At 24.4% G+C, this 18,146-nt stretch overlaps 1 protein-coding gene across 3 annotated transcripts in view; it reads right to left on the bottom strand.

Moving 5' to 3' along the window:
- Positions 1-640: 640 nt before the first annotated feature.
- The window catches only part of LOC103576445 (fasciclin-3), a 187,615-nt gene continuing 170,109 nt past the window's right edge, over positions 641-18,146 (bottom strand). Inside the window, exons 6-11 of one of the 3 annotated variants that reach the window (XM_014440707.2) lie at positions 17,990-18,131; positions 15,714-15,827; positions 5,789-5,819; positions 5,429-5,506; positions 4,247-4,421; positions 641-2,711 (exon numbers count right to left, since the gene is read on the bottom strand). In XM_014440707.2, coding sequence (XP_014296193.1) covers positions 2,529-2,711; positions 4,247-4,421; positions 5,429-5,506; positions 5,789-5,819; positions 15,714-15,827; positions 17,990-18,131 — 723 coding nt within the window. In that variant the 3' untranslated portion in view covers positions 641-2,528. Of the gene's footprint in view, positions 2,712-4,246; positions 4,422-5,428; positions 5,507-5,788; positions 5,820-6,481; positions 11,846-15,713; positions 15,828-17,989; positions 18,132-18,146 lie in introns of those variants that run through there. The other 2 variants (XM_014440708.2, XM_008556660.3) reach the window with 2 other exon arrangements.

Below are 18,146 nucleotides of genomic sequence, written 5' to 3'. Positions count from 1 at the left end.
TTGTAAATCAAATGGAGAAAATTCTCATACGCCTTCACTTGTACCGCAATTAAATGCCGCGTCATTTAAAAATGTAATTATCAGTACTGACTGGCATAAAAATATTGGAAAACGTCGGGTTAATTTACAAAAAAATAATTCAAAAAAACAAAATAAATACGCCAGTAAATTTTTGTCTTGTGATGACTATCCAAAAGTTATAGATTTTTTGAATAATAAACCGGAAGCTCCTCAGAAGACTAAGAAATTTTTTAGCAAACAATTGAAACAATCTGATAAGATTTTACAACCGATTGATTATTATCGTAAATGTAAATTTTTAAGTGATAAAAGTAAACGGGAATTTAAGATGCAGGTAAAAGATATGAGTGATGATTACTATAAAAATTATAGGCATCGCGTAGCTTTCAATTTAAATGACACTATTTATCATAATGATACTGATGCTGGTAATGAAAAAGAAGAAGAAGAAGTACAAGAAGAAGAAGAAGAAGTTCAAGAAAAAAAAGAAGAAGAAAACATTGAAGATTTATCATAAATTTTATTGTTATAATTAAAAATAAAAAATTAATAAAACATGTACAAAATAATATTTTATTATAAACTTATTATTATTATATTTATATATATTTATAATATTGGACGGTTGAAATGGCTACACGCAAAAAAATGAATTACAAAAGTTAATAATTGATAACTATAAATTTAGAATATGGTCACAATTTAATATCATGTCAAACAGTGATTTCGTGGTTTTATAGAGTAAATTATAATAATCTTAATTTAAATATTGAAATTCAAAGTTTATATCAATACTGTCATTCTAATAAGTCGTATCCTACGTTTGGGAAATTTTTCAGGAGACAGTGAAAACGTTTCACGGTCGCAAAAGAAAAATTATTTGTATTATGGTGACATTGGTATAACCTACAAATTTATTTTTATGTTTTCCATAAAATACAGGCATTTATAGTGAATAAATAATTTTGAATTATATGCAATAGGGATTAAAATATAACCTCTAAAACTTTTACACAAGCTGCACATTGTTACAATGATTCCATTTAAAAAAAAATGTGAAAATGTCAAATTTCGTGGGATACGACGTATTAGAATGACAGTATCGAAATATAAACAAGTCTGTTACAAGTAATAAAAATTACTGTTTGGTAGATAAAAATATGAAATTATAATAATTTAATGTTTCAGCATCAACATTCGCTGTTTGGAACATCAAAGTTTACAGTAAAAAAGTAAAAAAACATTCAGTATGATAAATAAAATTTGCAATATCGAACAATTGATTTTATATACAACGTTATATAATTATTACTTTCTTCAAATTGTAAAAAGTGTATCTTAAGCGCATCAGTTTTTGTAGTTTGAAACAATAAAATTTTACTTGTGTTTGTGGGTTTCCAATGAATGTGAAAAAATTAACATAAAGTATTACTGATGCGACTATATCTACATGGCAAGATGACGTATTTTATAATTTCAAACAATAAAATTTAAAGACCAAGAGTGACTTCTTATACTTTTTCGCTTTTAATATTATATTATTTATTAATTACCATCTTTGATGCGGATTAATTGTTCAAACAATAAAAATGAATAAAAATCCAAATAAAATTAATTATTTATTTTTTTGCGTGTAATTAATAGTTTTGAATATTAATTATAATTATAATTATTGTAATAATAATAAAAATAGAAATTACGTCTTAAGTTAGAGGCTCTTAGACAGAGTATCATTTAAAATTATTAATATTTATATTCAATAATGGCTTTTTTTTTCTTTCCGTTGATTATTATGTCATGACATGTAACATCAGGATATAACAATTTAAATTCCGAGACTAAGTCAAAAAAAAGTATCAATAAACTTGATTAACATTTATAATTGATGATACTATTGTTAAAAAAAAAAAAGTAATTAAAAAAAAGATTCTAGACAATATTAATTATTTTAGTTGTTAGATTTTTTTTGAATTGAATTTGATTGAAAAAATATAATAATTATCTGTTGATCGAAGGTTGATACATAAATTACTCCCGGCTTTATATTGTACGTCATTGGCTCTCAATTAAACACATAAGTAATATTTAATTACCGGTCTATTACAAAATAAAACTTTTATGTAACCAAAACGTGTGTTCAATGTGTTTTTATATATATATATATATATATAAAGATAAATATTATTAATTATTAAATAATTTGACTCCTCAGTGCTTTAAAATATAAATTTTTAATAATAATTGCTTATAAAATAATTAAGTACGTCAATAATGCTGGATAAAAATATATATAAGATAAAACTGATATATATTTTTTGCTTTTGAATTGTTGATAGATTATTGTTATTATTATTTAGTGTTGTTGTTGTTTATGAATATAAAAAGTGCTAAGGCCATTTGGATACTTTAGTGTTTGTGACGGAGCATTTTATTTGAACATTGGTGCTTTTTTTTGCATTTGAAAAGAACAAATAAAAAAAAAAATGTTTTTTTTTTCCGTCGGCCAATTAATTTTTAACTGTCGGTTCTTCGGTGCCATCTGTTTTAGTGTATAAGATTTCAGCGTACTCAGTTTTATCTTCACTGACACGTCGTGGTGGAGTAGGATTTGGTTCTCGTGGTGTTAAATCTAATTCTGCATAGACGAGACCGCCTTCTGGGTTTACTTTTTCGCCATTTGATTCGGGAATCTAAATCAATATGCAAAATTAAATATTATAATTTTTTAATTGTAAAAATATATTAATTTATTTTATTAATTATCAACTTTTAATTATAATTAATTTATCTGGGCTTGGTATTAATAATTTTATTGACACAGTAGTAGAAAATAAAATCGAAGTGGGTAAAATACACTTCCCCTCTCTCCCTCGCCCTAATTAATGTTTATTAATTATTTTATATATAATTATTATTCAATTTTTACTTAATGCCTTGTATAAAACTATTGGAGGAAGAAAATAACGAAGGACTTATCTGGAGAAAAGACGCAAGTGATAAAGATCCTCAAGAACCTTAGGAAAGTTTGGAAGCAAGTTTTTTTTTACAACCAACATATATAATAATAATAATAATAATAATAATAATAATAATAATAATAATAATAATATATATGAGAACTAAAAATTAAGCGTAGTTCAATTAATTATTTAACAAAAGGGTATTTTATAACAAAATTGTTTTTTAATGTCAACTAATAATTTTTGGCAAAAACAGTTTCAAATTTAAAAATAAAAATTGGATTATTTATTTTTTTCATGACTAATTTAAAATATTTAATGATGAAGCGATTTTTTTTGGATTTTTATTTTTTTTAATCAATTACATCCTATTTCAATGATATATTTATAAATAAATGGTCAATAAAATCGAAAATATATATTTTTTTTATTTTTATGAATTTGAAATTTTTAAATTTTCGCGGTACCAAAATTTAATTATAAATAATTAGATAAAATATTGATGAGATAAGGTAGTAAAAAATTTACTTTGAAAATGATAATTATAATATTAGTCAGTAGTTTAAAGTTTTTAAGCTCTAACAAGAATTGCATAATAATAAAATTTATTAACTACATCATTATGCAATTCTTGTAAAGTTTGGCAAAGTCGGGGTGTACAGACGAAACGGTGCAATTGTGATAATAAATAATAATAATTATAATAACGATAGTAAAAGCGTCATATAACTTTTATATAAAACAATAAATTTGAGATCATACGAGACCGCGCACGACGAGATACTTAAAATTTTTTTTTCTCATCAAGTTTTCATATTCAATTTTCAAAGTGATACAAAGTACCTGGGACATAATGAAATATCTTAAAAATTCAGTAAAAAATATGGAACAAATTTATTTCTAAATTTTTTTTACTAATACTTCAAGTGATTATGAATTTTTCACGTAAATAAATTTTGAAAATTAAAAAAAAATATCTCGTCCCAAAAAAAGATTTTTTTCGGGACGAGATATTTTCCCAATCGGAGTAAATACAGATTTAAATAAAATCCTGATCTCTCCGAAGTCACTCAGCTGAAAAAACAAACTTCCTATTCACTCCATATTCGGAGTGATTTTCTTTTAAACTCCGGAACTCCGAGTAACAGAGAGAATTCCAATTTAAATAACATCCATAATCACTCCCATTTTTTTACAGTGTATAAAAAAATATTCTAACTAAATATTAAAAAAAAAAAAAAAAAAAAAAACTAAAATCAATTTACTTTTTCATCATCAACAGTAACAACAGTCTTCATTGTATCAGTGTCAGAACCAGAAACTTTGTCCTTATTCCGCCGGAAAAGTTGGGTGAGCATAATTTTAGGTCTTCTTGGTCTTCCAGAACTACCCGCATCCACCTCAGTCCTCGAGTAACGTCCAGCACTTTCAGTATCGCTTCTAATACGCAATTTTAACAATTAAAATACATAAAAAAAATTTTTTTATCAATTATAGTTAAATGATATTCAAAATTATTCAGTCGTTTAACATTAAACACAAAGCTTGACATTTATTACGGTCAGTAAATCGATATGATAACAGCCAAGTTATATATATATATGAATTTTTTTTCTAATTTATTAATAAACGATTTTTTATTATTTATTATTGTTTTTTTATGTTCATAATATCGTGCATTTTTACTGAAAACAAGTTCTTCGAGACACCCGATACTAATTACAGAGTTGGGAATTATTCATTTTTTTACACTAAATAATTTATTTATTATTATTATTATTTTTTTTTTTAATCAATGTACTTATCAAAATCATAATTATTGATGCGGTAATGTGTTATACATAACAAAGATGATAATATATTCATGTAAAATGACATACAGTAAATTGTTCGTTATTTATGTACATAAAGAACTTGTTTTTATAATGCAATTTTATTTATTATTATTTTTTTTAAATGAATTAAAACGAAAAAAGTGAGTAATTAATATCTGGTGTTACGTGTCACTAAATTGTCTTGTCATTTACAAAACAAATAAATAATAGTTGCAATTAATAATTATAATTAATAATATTCAATTAATATTTTTATTTATAAATTAATTAACTCGAGTTAATTAGCTAATAAAATATTCATTAACGGCTGTGAATAAATATGTATATTAATTGAGATCATTATGATGTAGAAAAAAAAAAATTTTTTAATATAATTAACAATTGGAGTAAATGAATAATTTATACGACAACAAATTAACCAACGAATAAATACACCAAAGCAAAATTAATAATACATAATTTTGAGGACAATGTGAAGCTTTAATTTAAAGCGCTTATTTTTAATAGAAAAAAAAATATTTATTTGCTGCAAGAAGCGTAAAATTATTTAATAAAAAAAAATGAAAGCCTGAGGCAATGCTGCGGTCGCGGGAAAAAATAAAAAATTCTTGCCTTTGCCCGATACTGGCGTCTGTTTTTGGTTTGTAGAAGCGAAGGAGTCTAATACTCGCTGCTGGATCAGCTATGTCTCTGAAAACGTGTGCAAAACTAAACTCTACAAGTCGTGTAAATTATTCTATCCTTTTTATTGCTCATCTAATTTTATATAAATATATAAAAAAACGCGTTAATCAGTAGTTAGCCCATCAATTTATTAATTGTCAAGCATTTATTATAAGTATTTAGTGCTATTAATATTTTTAAATTAGTAACGAAATCATTGTGCTCAAAACAATTGTAAATTATCTAAAAAAAAAAAAAGTTATTCTTTTTTAAGCTGTTTTAGTTTTTTAAACGAGATCGAATACTTACGATTCGCCGATATTCCTTGTTGTTAAACCACCTGGAAAATAAGTTATGAAATAATATTTATGACTTTTTTTCAAGCGTGAATAACTTAAAAATCTAGTAAATATGCCCTCGTTTTGCAAAGATTTAAATAAAATTTTTAAATATTAAATTTTGAAAAATACAAAATAAATCATAGAACAGAAAATTTTTGCCTGAATCATAATGATTTTTATCTAAATTAAATATACTGGGAGAGGAATGCCCACTAAAAATAACCTTAATTTAAAAATTTTTGGATGCCACATTACAGGTTAACAGAATTAATTAATGGGTTAATCGCATTAACTAAATAAATTATAATTAAAGATTTTATAGCAAAATTGAATTTATAAAGCTTGTCTTATTCTTTATTCATTGAAATATCTAAAAATGACACTTTCAACTAATCCATAAACGGGCGCATCCGGCGTATCAATAATTAATGGATTCAATCGTTTGGAATGTCAGTCATTATGAATAAAAATAATATTATTATATTTAAAACAAATGTATTCGTTTTCTTTATTTTATTTCAAAAATCATATACTTATTTTTATAATAATAATAATTATAATAATAATAATAATAATAATAATAATAATAATAATATCGTAAAAGCGATGAGTTAAACATAATTTATTACAATGTACTTTTAATAATTAACTTTTCATTCATTTTATATTAACTTCCATTTTAAACATTACAATTATTGATTTTCTTTTTAATTAAGTTATTTTTATTTGCCTACTGCATTGTATCTATAATTACTAATGAAAAGTTATTTAAATTTTTCAAATAATTAAATCCGACGTTTATAATTAAATCATAATTAATTAATTACCTCAAATTGTGATTTTTATCGAAACATGTGGTTGCAATTATTTTATTACTCATTAGTAACTTATGGATATATAAATTAAAGAATACAATACCATATATATATAAAATAAATGTAATTAATAAATAATTTACTCATTAATATATAGTAATTAACTTATCGATTTACAAATATTTTCCAGAGTTCCCATGTAGCCAAATAATTAATTTATTAATTACTCAAATTTTTTAATTAAATATTAATTATAATAATAATATTATTTCAAGTTATGGTTTATGATAAACATGTATACTCCATTGTATGGCCAACGATCATGCTTTTATATTTTTTTAATTTTGTATGTATATTTATTTATATATATTCTTTTATTAATACAGTATTAATTGAGTACGAGTTTCTACAATCTTTATTTTTATTTATTTAGTTTCTTTTTTTAATTAATAAATTTATTAAAGCGAGTCACTCTCCCCATTATTATTTAATTAATCGATTTAAGTCGCCTTCATATTTGCGGTTATAAATAATAATTAGCACGACCATCCAAAATATGAATAAACATATTATTATATTTAAATGTAATGAGTGATATATAATAATAATAATAATAATAATAATAATAATAATATAATTATTATAAAAATAATTATAGCTTACAATATTAATAATTAATAGTAATTAAACAGCTGAGTTAAGTATAGTCGTGTTTATTTAAACTCGTAGATAAATTTATCGTAATAATTAATTATAATTAATTAATTGGAATACGAAAAAATAAATGGTAATGTACGATAATAAATTTTGTACATTCAATACGTTAACTTTAATATCTAATTGAAAATTACCCGAGCTTATTGATTTGTATATATTTATATTAGTTAATATATATATTTATTTATTTATAATATATATTCACTCCAACAAATATAGTTATTATATATAATTATAAAAGATTGCGTTTCAATAAAAAGTAATAAATATAAAATTATAAATGTTTTACTTCAAGTGATACGGTTTTAATTTGGGAGAGTTTAAAAATTTTAAAACTTATCCGTTACTCACTCTGTACTCGGGTGCCTTTGGCAGTGTTATTATTATTATGTTTTTTTTTTGTTTATTTTATTTTCGTTACGTAATTGGACATGTATCATGGAAAAACAAGATAGTATTGATTACTGTTATGCACAAGAATCGACGAGCAGTATAAGAAAAAGACGTTTTAACATGACTAATTCATATTAAAACAGGAGTGAGTCATAGCTTTAAAACGTTCTATTACTTTTTGAACAGTAACCATTACTATACTACACAGTACATCAAACATATAACTGTTTGCTGTCAGAATAGTCGCCATTAATATCCAGAATAGTATTCAGTCCTGTTCTGACATGAACGGTTACTAAATTCTAGTGTTTTTACTATTTTTGACAGTAAAGGTTTATTCTAACCTTTCTCTATAGTTGAATAGTTTTTTGTTAATGTGCTTTAATGCATTTTACAAACTCATAATTAAACTAATAATTCGTTATAAAAAAAAAGTTACAAATAAATAATAGTGATTTAAATGAAATTTTAATAATTTATACTTGACAGATTTTAATTATAGACTTCTCTGTCAAAAATAGTAAAGACACTAGAATTTAGTAACCGTTCATGTCAGAACAGGACTGAATACTATTCTGGGTGTTAATGCCGACTATTTTGACAGTAACAAATCATATGTTTGATGTACTGTGTAGCACAGTACTGGTTACTGTTTAAAAAGTAATAGTACGTGAAACTATGACTCACTCCTGTTCTAATATGAATCAGTCATTTTAAAATGTATTTTACCCTATATTGTTGACGATTACTGTGCAGAACAGTAACCAGTACTGTCTAGTTTTTTTCGTGTAGTATTTTTAAAAACATACCGATTTTTTAAAAAGTCCATATTTTAATTTATTATTATTATAATAAATTTGATACTTGTTTAAAATTTCAACATTTATTTGAATATTATTTATTTGATATTTATAAATAATTAAACTCTTAGATTATACACAATAAAATTTTCAAGTGATTTAATTATTTATTTCTTTATCAATCTGTTTTTTTTTTTTTTTTTTTTTTTAATAATTTAAACCTTTTCCAACCCTGCTTTGTACCAAAATTTAAACCACGATGCTCTTAAATCTCATCGCTCTTAATTTAAAATCATTTTTAATTCATGTAACCTCAAATTATTATTTTTTAAATTATCAATTATCATAATGATCAATCACGTTTATGATTATTCATATTTAACTCCATCTAATATACCTCCATTATTTATTTAGTTTTTTTTTTTTTTTACGACAGTGTCAATTGAAAATATCTAAAATTTTTAATTATAGTTACTTTATTTAATCATCAATCTTTACTTACTTTTATTATTTTCTATATAGATATCGTAGTACGTAACCAACAGTTCTAATAAATTTTTTTTTTCTTAATTCGTCTGTATTTAATTAATGTTTGTTTAATATTTACTTTTAAATATGAATAACGGCATGTCTACGGGCAATTGAAATGCAAATATTAATTTTATTTGTTAATTAAGATTTTTTTTTAATTATTAATAAATTGCAAAACCAATGCCGTTGACATATATAATCATATTTATATTAATTATCACTATTACTTCGGTTTCGTACCACAGTATTTATAATAATTATTTATTTATATATTTAATATTTTATATACAATATATATGTAGATAAAAAAATTAACGGACAGATTCTGTTTTTTTTTTTTTTTTTTTCCTTAAAAAAAATTTTATCATTTCCCCCAACACATGAGATCATTTTCCCAATGGAATTAAATACTCAAAAGTTTAAATTGCGCTCATGAATTGCCAGGAGAGTTGATGGAATTTAAAAGAATCTGTCGCGTTGTCTTTTGTGTCTGATGTAAGTGAAAAATGTGATTCCGTGTCTGTCAATTACAATAAAAGTAAAAATAAAAATTTTCACTGATGAATTCAAAGTTTTTAAAAAAATTCTAATTTACATTTAAACGTGACATTTAAATGAAATAAAACTTTTTTTTTTTTTAATTTAATTGAGCAGATAAATGAATGACATTACAAAAGTACAAAGAAGATTATTGTCCACGTAATGTGAGATATTAATTTAAATCTACTCTTTTATTTATAAACTTTTAGCTGTTTGATTTTAAATTTAAATAAAATTCGTAGTTCAAAAATCGGCAGTTTGTTTTTAAATTATTTACCAAAGTTTTATTTTATTTATTTAAATAAATCTTTTTTATTACCATTTACAACATACAAAACGGCAGTTATCGTTATTTTATCATTATTATAATAAAATTATTAAAGGTAAATGACAATAGCAATAATTATTAATAGTAATAGTTACAGTATAATAATTGATAATAAAAGGCTTCAAAGTTACAATAAGAAAAAAACAAAATTTCTTTTTTTAATTAAGAATTACAATAATTATGGAATGTCTTGTTAATTAGATTAACAATATATCAATACTTTTTTTTATGTTTCCTTTCTTTTTAGTGTTATAAATACTGTGCACGTAACGTTTCCATGTAAAAAAAAAAATACAGTTTATATTCGTTAATATCCTGGCGGATCCGAATTACGGTAAATTACCGTAATTTGTGGAATTTTTACCGTAAGCACGGTACACTTGTTTATTTTTAGTGTTTTTACAGTGTGATTTTTCAATTTACGGTAAAATACCGTCTGCTTGCCGCAATTTCACCGTAAATTACCAGCCCCAACTGTAAAGTTGCGGTAAAATGCCGTAGTATTGCCATAAAATGCCTTACGTTTATTGTAAATTACGGTAATGATGATAATATACCGTAATTTGGATCTACCAGGGTAAATAATCATCAAAAAAATGATTTTACAAAAAAAATAAACCAACCATTCATTAAGTAATTTTTTTTTAATCTGTAGATTCGTCTAAAATATGAGTAAAAAATTTACCATACACACAACACACATTCAACACAAATTACAATAATGTCTTTATAAAATTTCACTAAATTTTAAAATACGATGAAGAAAAACAAAGTCATTGAGATTTTTTGAACGTTACGTTAAACGAGATTCAATAATTTCAATTAAGATCTATTTAAATCTCACTTAAATACAATGGTTATGAATATTATTAAAAAAATATATAAATAATTGTTTATACTTTATAATATTAATAATTATTATGATAAGAAAAGAACTAAAAAATTTTAATTCTCAAAATGAATTGTATCTCTTGGTATTAAATTACTGAGGCTCGGAATATGCCTATTGGCTTTAAGAATTAAATTATAAACGTAATATTAATTAAATCTAATAGTTATAATAAAATAATATTGATATTAATATTAATATTAAATATCGCGGTAGCCCGATCTCTTTTACGAACACATTTACAAATAAAAAAACAGCTGCCTTAATCAGTCTATCGCGATTAGATAACATTAAATCTGCTCTTTATTTAAATGTTGACAGAAAAAAAAAAAAAAAAAAAAAATTCAGAAAAATGAATTAATACAAAGTTACTGATAAAATTTGAATATTTATAAATCCGGCGGCTGGTTACTCGTAAAGCCTCATTATAAAAAAAAAAAATCACAAAGAGATCGTCGCGATCGTTAGTAAATAAAACGTCATTCTCGTGCAGACACTTAATTATTATTAACTATTAATAATATTGTTATTTATTAATTAATTATATTAAATTATTTATTTTATTTATTATTATTATTTGCACGAGAATGACGTCTTATATATTAATTGTCTTAACTATTATGTCTGGAATTAATTCCAGTATAATTAAAAGTGGTGCACTTTATAATAGATACAAATATGTCGTTATTATTTTTTTTTTTTTTTAAATTATTATTATCATCAAGTGACAATAACGAGTGCAATGATGAATCAGCTGGGACTAAATAATATAATATTATTTATACTGGAGTGTCGGTTTTTTCATCCTTTCTCTTGATATCCTTGATTTCGGTGCGTCCATTAACGTACTCAGTGCTGGCATGAATTGGATTCTCTTGACCACCGTGTGGTATTTTTTCGTCAATAATATGCTGATCATTGTGGTCATCGTCGTCATCATCACCAGGTGTTATGTGAGCTTCACTTCCGGCACCAGCATTACCCGCAGCTTCTTCATCACCACGTCGTCTCGCTGTAACAAGCAACGCCAATCATCGGTCAAGGCAATTTTGTGTGAATATATATATATATATATATTAACTAATAATATCAATAATAATTATAATTAAATATATATAACAAGTAAAATCATAATACTTATGACTCTACTTGTTGTCCATTATCATTTTTTTTAGATAATGGATTTATAAATTTTATTATATATTAATTTATTACTATTGTGTTGTGATTATATTTATCAAATACAATATGATAATCGGTGCAAATCTAATGCATGCGAATATTCATAATATTTTTATGATGTATGATATTTATTTATTAACATCCCGTGTAAAAAATATTCTTTCCAAAAATGTTCCAAAAACGTTCAAGTGAACTTCCAAAATTAAGATAATTCTGAACTTTAAAGTGAACATTTTTTAAACTGAAAAAGCAAAAATAATTTGACTTGACATTTTTTTGGGTTTGAAGAACATTAAGAAAAACAACGTAGATAAGTGTACAGAAATAGGTGGAATAGAATAAGGGATAAACGTGCGGCACAATAACGTCCCACACGGTAGGCTATTCTGAACACAGGTTTTTTTTCTACCTTTAGACACTACGTAAGAAAAAAAGGAATTGTGAACATTCACTACTCGAACCAGAATAATTCAGGTATGAACCAAAAAAAAATCAAAACGATTTGAAAATATTTATTAACATTTTTCGACTTTTATTAGAAATTTTTAAGGTCAGTTTTTTTCGTTTTTTGACTGTTCAAAAATAGCCCAAAAAATAAGTGATTGGAACTCATAAAATTGTCACCCGTATAAAGGGAAGAAGAGAACAATTGATGTAATACGACAAATTAATATTTTTGACTCATTTCTAAGCTTTTTTTTAAGCTCCATTAAAACTACTAGGTTTCAAAAAAACTTTCAAAAAAAAAAAAAAAAAAACCCTCGCAAGAAGTCTTTACTAGCTGAAAATTTTTGACACCTAACTATTCTGGAGTTCCAAAAATGTTTAACTCAAAGTTCAGTATTGTCTCAATTTTTGAAGTTCACTGTCAGGAACGTTTTTGGAACCACTTTTTTTTTTACACAGGATTAATATTATTTAAATGAATATTCGGTTATTGATGATTTGTTATTTAGTGCAATTTAAAATAAATAACTATTTTATATTTTAAATATAATATTGTGATTTATATGTATGATACTCGGTTATGTATAAAATAGAGGATCAAGCAGCAGTGTAAAATAATTTTAGCGATGATGGATGATAGCTTTTTTGTTTTATAAATAAATAAATTGACATTTATTTTATTTTTGCAAAAACATGCCATGTATTTAAATTATATATATTAATTCTTGCACGAGCAAATATAGGAAAAATAATTTTAGAGGTAAATAATAATAATGATAATAATAATAATAATAATAATAATAATAATAATAATAATAATAATAATAATAATAATAATAATAATAATAATAATAATAATAATAATAATAATAATAGTAATAGTAATAAAAAAATCTAAAATAATCACACTTGCCTTCGTAGATAATTAGCGGTTGCTTGTTACAGTAATTAATAATACGTTAAAAAAATAATTAAAGGTTTATTTTTCTACGGACTTATTTAAATTAATGCCTATTAAAGCTTCTAATTTTTTTCAAATGCTCGAGTTTTACACTAGATGTCTAGGTTTTTAAGCTTTTGCTGCGCTTGAAGTATACATGCGGTTTGTTTTGGTAAATAAATTATTTTTAAATCCATGCTATGATACGGATATTTTTGAATGCGCATGGATGTTGGTTTATAAAAATCTGATTGTGTGTAAGGGATTTCAATTACTTGGAAAAGCTCCATGCGATTACTATACTGTCCAATTTAATATTGGCCGGTGAAAATAACCAGAAAAAAAATAACCAGAATTTAAAAATCAGAGTAAGTATATGAGGATTCCAAACTAACGGTTTGGTGAATTATTTTTAAAAATCCATAGTATGATCATTTAAATTTTTTAAAAATTAACATCAATTTTTTTACGGCTGCAAAAATATCTATAGAAATTTAAAAAATTTGTAAGACAAAAAAATCTTAATATCAAAAATATTGTAATAATGATCTTTCCAAAAGAAAAATAAATGAATAATTATTCTAAAGACTCATAAGCCGATAAAATTCAAATATTTATTTTTGATCGCGATATTTTTTTTTATAAATCTGCCAAAAACAAACTGAGAAAAAAAACATCGGTAAAATTTATTAATTTTGCGATTTACTACAAATAGAAATAGCTCTTCAATTTACAGAAAACACATTAATATGTCCTATTAATAAAGTACTCCTAAAAAATAAATCTCCATTGCTTTGTACACTTTCAATCTAGTCTAATATTATGCCGATAAGATTCATTACACTGTAAAAAATCGGGTGTGAATTCAAAGTGAATATAGATTTTATTTCGATACAAATTCATTCCGCCACTAAGAGTTCTTGAATTTTACAAAAAATCACTTCACATGCGCAGTGAATAATAATTTCATTTTTTAGCGGAGTGATTCTGGAGTAACGTGGATTTTTTTTCAAATCACATCTACTCCGATTCGGAGTTTTTATATTAAAATAAACTCTCGAAGTGAATTTTGCACCAAGGGAATTGAGGAGGATCTATAGAAATTGTTGTCCGTTTTTATCTCAAACGAAACCTCTAAACGCAAAATTAAAAACGAAACTCGATGCATTACTCCACTAGGAATCTACGTTTTCATTTTTAAAAAATATTCATTTGTTGAAGAGAAAAAAGTGGACAAAGTTTCCACCCTGCTTAAAAAATCTGATAGATTCTTATAGCTGTGTGTATAAGACTCTATACTTAACTATATCACATCTCATAGAACTCATTCATTCTTATAAAATCTCTGTGGTAATTTATAAGATTTTCTTAACAGGGCTTTTACTGCGCAAGTACAACAAGGATAGTAACGAGTATGATGGAGGAAAAAGTTCACCCTTCTTAAATAAATAAAAAATAATGCAAAATGAATTCCGAAAATTTTTTACAGTGAAACATTACAAGCCGAAAATTTCTGAAAATTCTCGGCGGTGATTTACTCTCTGGAAATACTTTACATATGAAAACTAGGTTATAGTTACTCTGGTTATTTTTCTATGGGTTATTTTTACGGTTGTCTAGACAAGTAACCGATTTGGGTAAATGGTAAAAATGAATAATTGGTACAGTACCGGGTGTTTATGAGGATATTTAATAAAATATAATAAATTAATGTATGATGTATAAAGTGATACTTATAAACGGAATATGAATGTATAAAACAATGGATGAGAATACGAATTGTACGCGAAGTTTTGAAGGGTTTGTCGGAAATGACTTACCCTTGGACAGTGTCATGCCTAGAGTACGGATACGCATGGATTATGGTGTTGTGTCTCCGTATTCTTTACTTGGCCCGACTTGCATGCTGTCCTATTATGGTGTAGCCGCACAACATACAAGAAGTTGTATACAAAATAACTGATACATACTCTTACTTCCTCTTTTTTTATTTTTGTTATTCATATGTATTTTATTATCATTTTTTTTGACTAATTACTAATCAATACTATGTACGAATACGTTTGTTTATCATTTTAGTCTTTTACTGCCTTAATTTTAATTATAAAATTAAAATTATTTTTAGCGAAATTTTTATTTGCAAACTGACTGACTTTTCCAAACGTAATATTATAAATACGCATGGAAAATAAATTATTTTTATTTTCTAATTAATTTTTTTTGTTAGTAGGAATCTTACTATTAATGTTAAAAAATAATAAAATATGTTATCATTTTAATAGTAAAGTGAAAAATAAAATGAAATTCTCACCTGCAAAACACCAGCGTCCAGTCGCTCGGGCGAAAATTATCAAGAAGGCGAGTAAGAGTATCACTAAAATTCCTACAACGATTCCGATAATGTATCCTGCATCTAAATCAACTCCTGTGAAAATTTATTATTTAATTATTTATTTGTCTGTAAATGTTTATTACTAACTAATTTCTAAGCCCAATTATTCAGCACAACATGCCACACAAATAGAAAAAGGACGTTCTTGCGCGACTGATGAATCAAATAAGAGCCAACTGTTTCAAATTTAACTTCGAGGCTACTAAATTTTTTAAAATATCTCAATAATTTTAAGATAATCTATCAATTGTTTTGAACTATCGAAAATATTTATGACCAGTTATTGTAAAAAATGGAAATTCTTAATTAGACATTACTTTGACTTAGATTTTTTTGCCATAAAAAACCCGACATTATCGTATTTTTTAAATCTTAATACATACATATATATGTCAATATATGATTAACACACATCATGGATGATAATAATAAAAATAATTATTATAATGTGAGAAATGATAATGGGCCTTTTAAAATGAAATTTGTTTATTTGCTTGTGATTTAACAAATAACAAATATTTGGACAGTTTAAAAATAACCTCTAATAATTTTATGGTTTCCTTTGTCTATGTTTACAAACGTTTTTTTTTTCATTGGACGCCGTTGCCGGTTTTTAAAATGGCCAATGACGTGACGTCATAATTTCAGTTTTACTAACTATAATTATTAATAAATAATTCAAATCATCGATCACACTATTTTCTACAACGATTATATCATTAGCATAAATTGAAGACTATGTTGAAACATTATTTGTCCCTTTGTCTATTCTAATGATATTTTTTTAATAAAGTTGAAACATAAAAAGTTATAGTCTTCCATAAGACTCGGTGTTAAAACTTTGATTTTTAATCGTTAATAACTTTCTCGAATGATCGATAACATACACTGAAATTTTCAAGAACGATAATTGTTGATTAATTCTTGCCAAAAATATAAAATTCGAATTTTTATCTAATAGTAAACCTCACGCAAGAACGTCCTTCAGTAGTTTTTAATCATTGAATAAGTAAATTTTATTATTATATTCTATTATGACTTTTTTTTTAAGGAAATATTTTAGGAAAATGTTACTTATAAAAAATCATTTTTAAATTTATGAATCAAGAGAATCAATTTTTTTATTCATTAATTATTTTGGTAACCGATAAATGGAGAGACGACAGAGTAAAATATTTAAAAATAAATTTTTTTCATTTTTCGCGGTTTTAAATAACTTTTAAATTGAATAATGAATGTAAATATTTATTATAAAATTCTAGAGTTGAATTATTTCTATACAATAGATTTAACGGGTAAATTGAATTTTGAAATAAATATTTTCACATTTTTTGTGCCGTTCACATGTTTTGTACCAATAATTGGATTGATCTGAGATTTCTATGGGATATTTATAGAATATGTATATAAATTTAAGCTAAGGTATCATTTTTTTTTTTTTTTTCAAAACTTCCATGAAAAAAAATTGTGGGTCAATTTTTAGTTGAAAAACTGAAATTTTGTCTTTCAGTTGTTGCCACTTTTACTGAATAAAATTTTCATCATATTTTAGTGATTTTTCTAAGGAAAGCTTTTATTGAAAAGCGTATGCTAGTGTCCCTTTTTCAATAAAAAAAAATTGTAAGGAAAGAAAATAAAAATATTTATAAATTTAATAGGAACATTTATAGGTAATACCGAATATATTTAAAAATAGTTATTACCTAGTGCGTGCATGTGTTCGGAGAGCTTACCATAGAAGTGAATGAGCGCTCCTGCGTGTGCATGCGGTGAATTTATTGGCATTTAGTTAAAACATTTAAAAATTTATGTGATTGCTTTATAAAAATAAATATTTAAACACACTGCGTGTTGTTCGTGCCGAAATTTTAATTTTTTTTCTCACACACAATTGTCCAACTTAAGCGTTAGTTATGCACGAATAGTTTTTTTGCGAACTAGTGCCACAAATAAAAAAGTATGTCAACATATATTATGTAAAATCGAATTTTACTATTTCAATAAAATATTAAAATAAATCAAGGAATAAATTTTATGTTGAAAAAAAATCAGTTAACTTTTAAATATTTTATTATTACTATCAATAACAAAATTTCAAATTTATGGGACATATAATTTAATGGCACTAGTAGTAAAACATTATTTAGTATAAAAATAAAATGTATAGTTAATTTTTTAATATTTTTATTATTTACCTTCAGGTTCAGCACTCGTTGAAAGTCGAATACGATATTCTTCAGCTCCTTCATCATTACGTGCTTCCAATTTATATTCTTTTTCCGTATCAGACTTTTGTACACTGTCGATCTTAAGTTCAACTTGATACACGCCTTTGGCCTATTCCAATTTAAA

Source organism: Microplitis demolitor, chromosome 1 (genome assembly GCF_026212275.2).
Source record: "Microplitis demolitor isolate Queensland-Clemson2020A chromosome 1, iyMicDemo2.1a, whole genome shotgun sequence".
Classification (NCBI taxonomy): Eukaryota; Metazoa; Arthropoda; class Insecta; order Hymenoptera; family Braconidae; genus Microplitis; species Microplitis demolitor.
The sequence above is the reverse complement of the archived record's forward strand: the minus strand, read 5'-3'. Positions and strand labels throughout refer to the sequence as shown.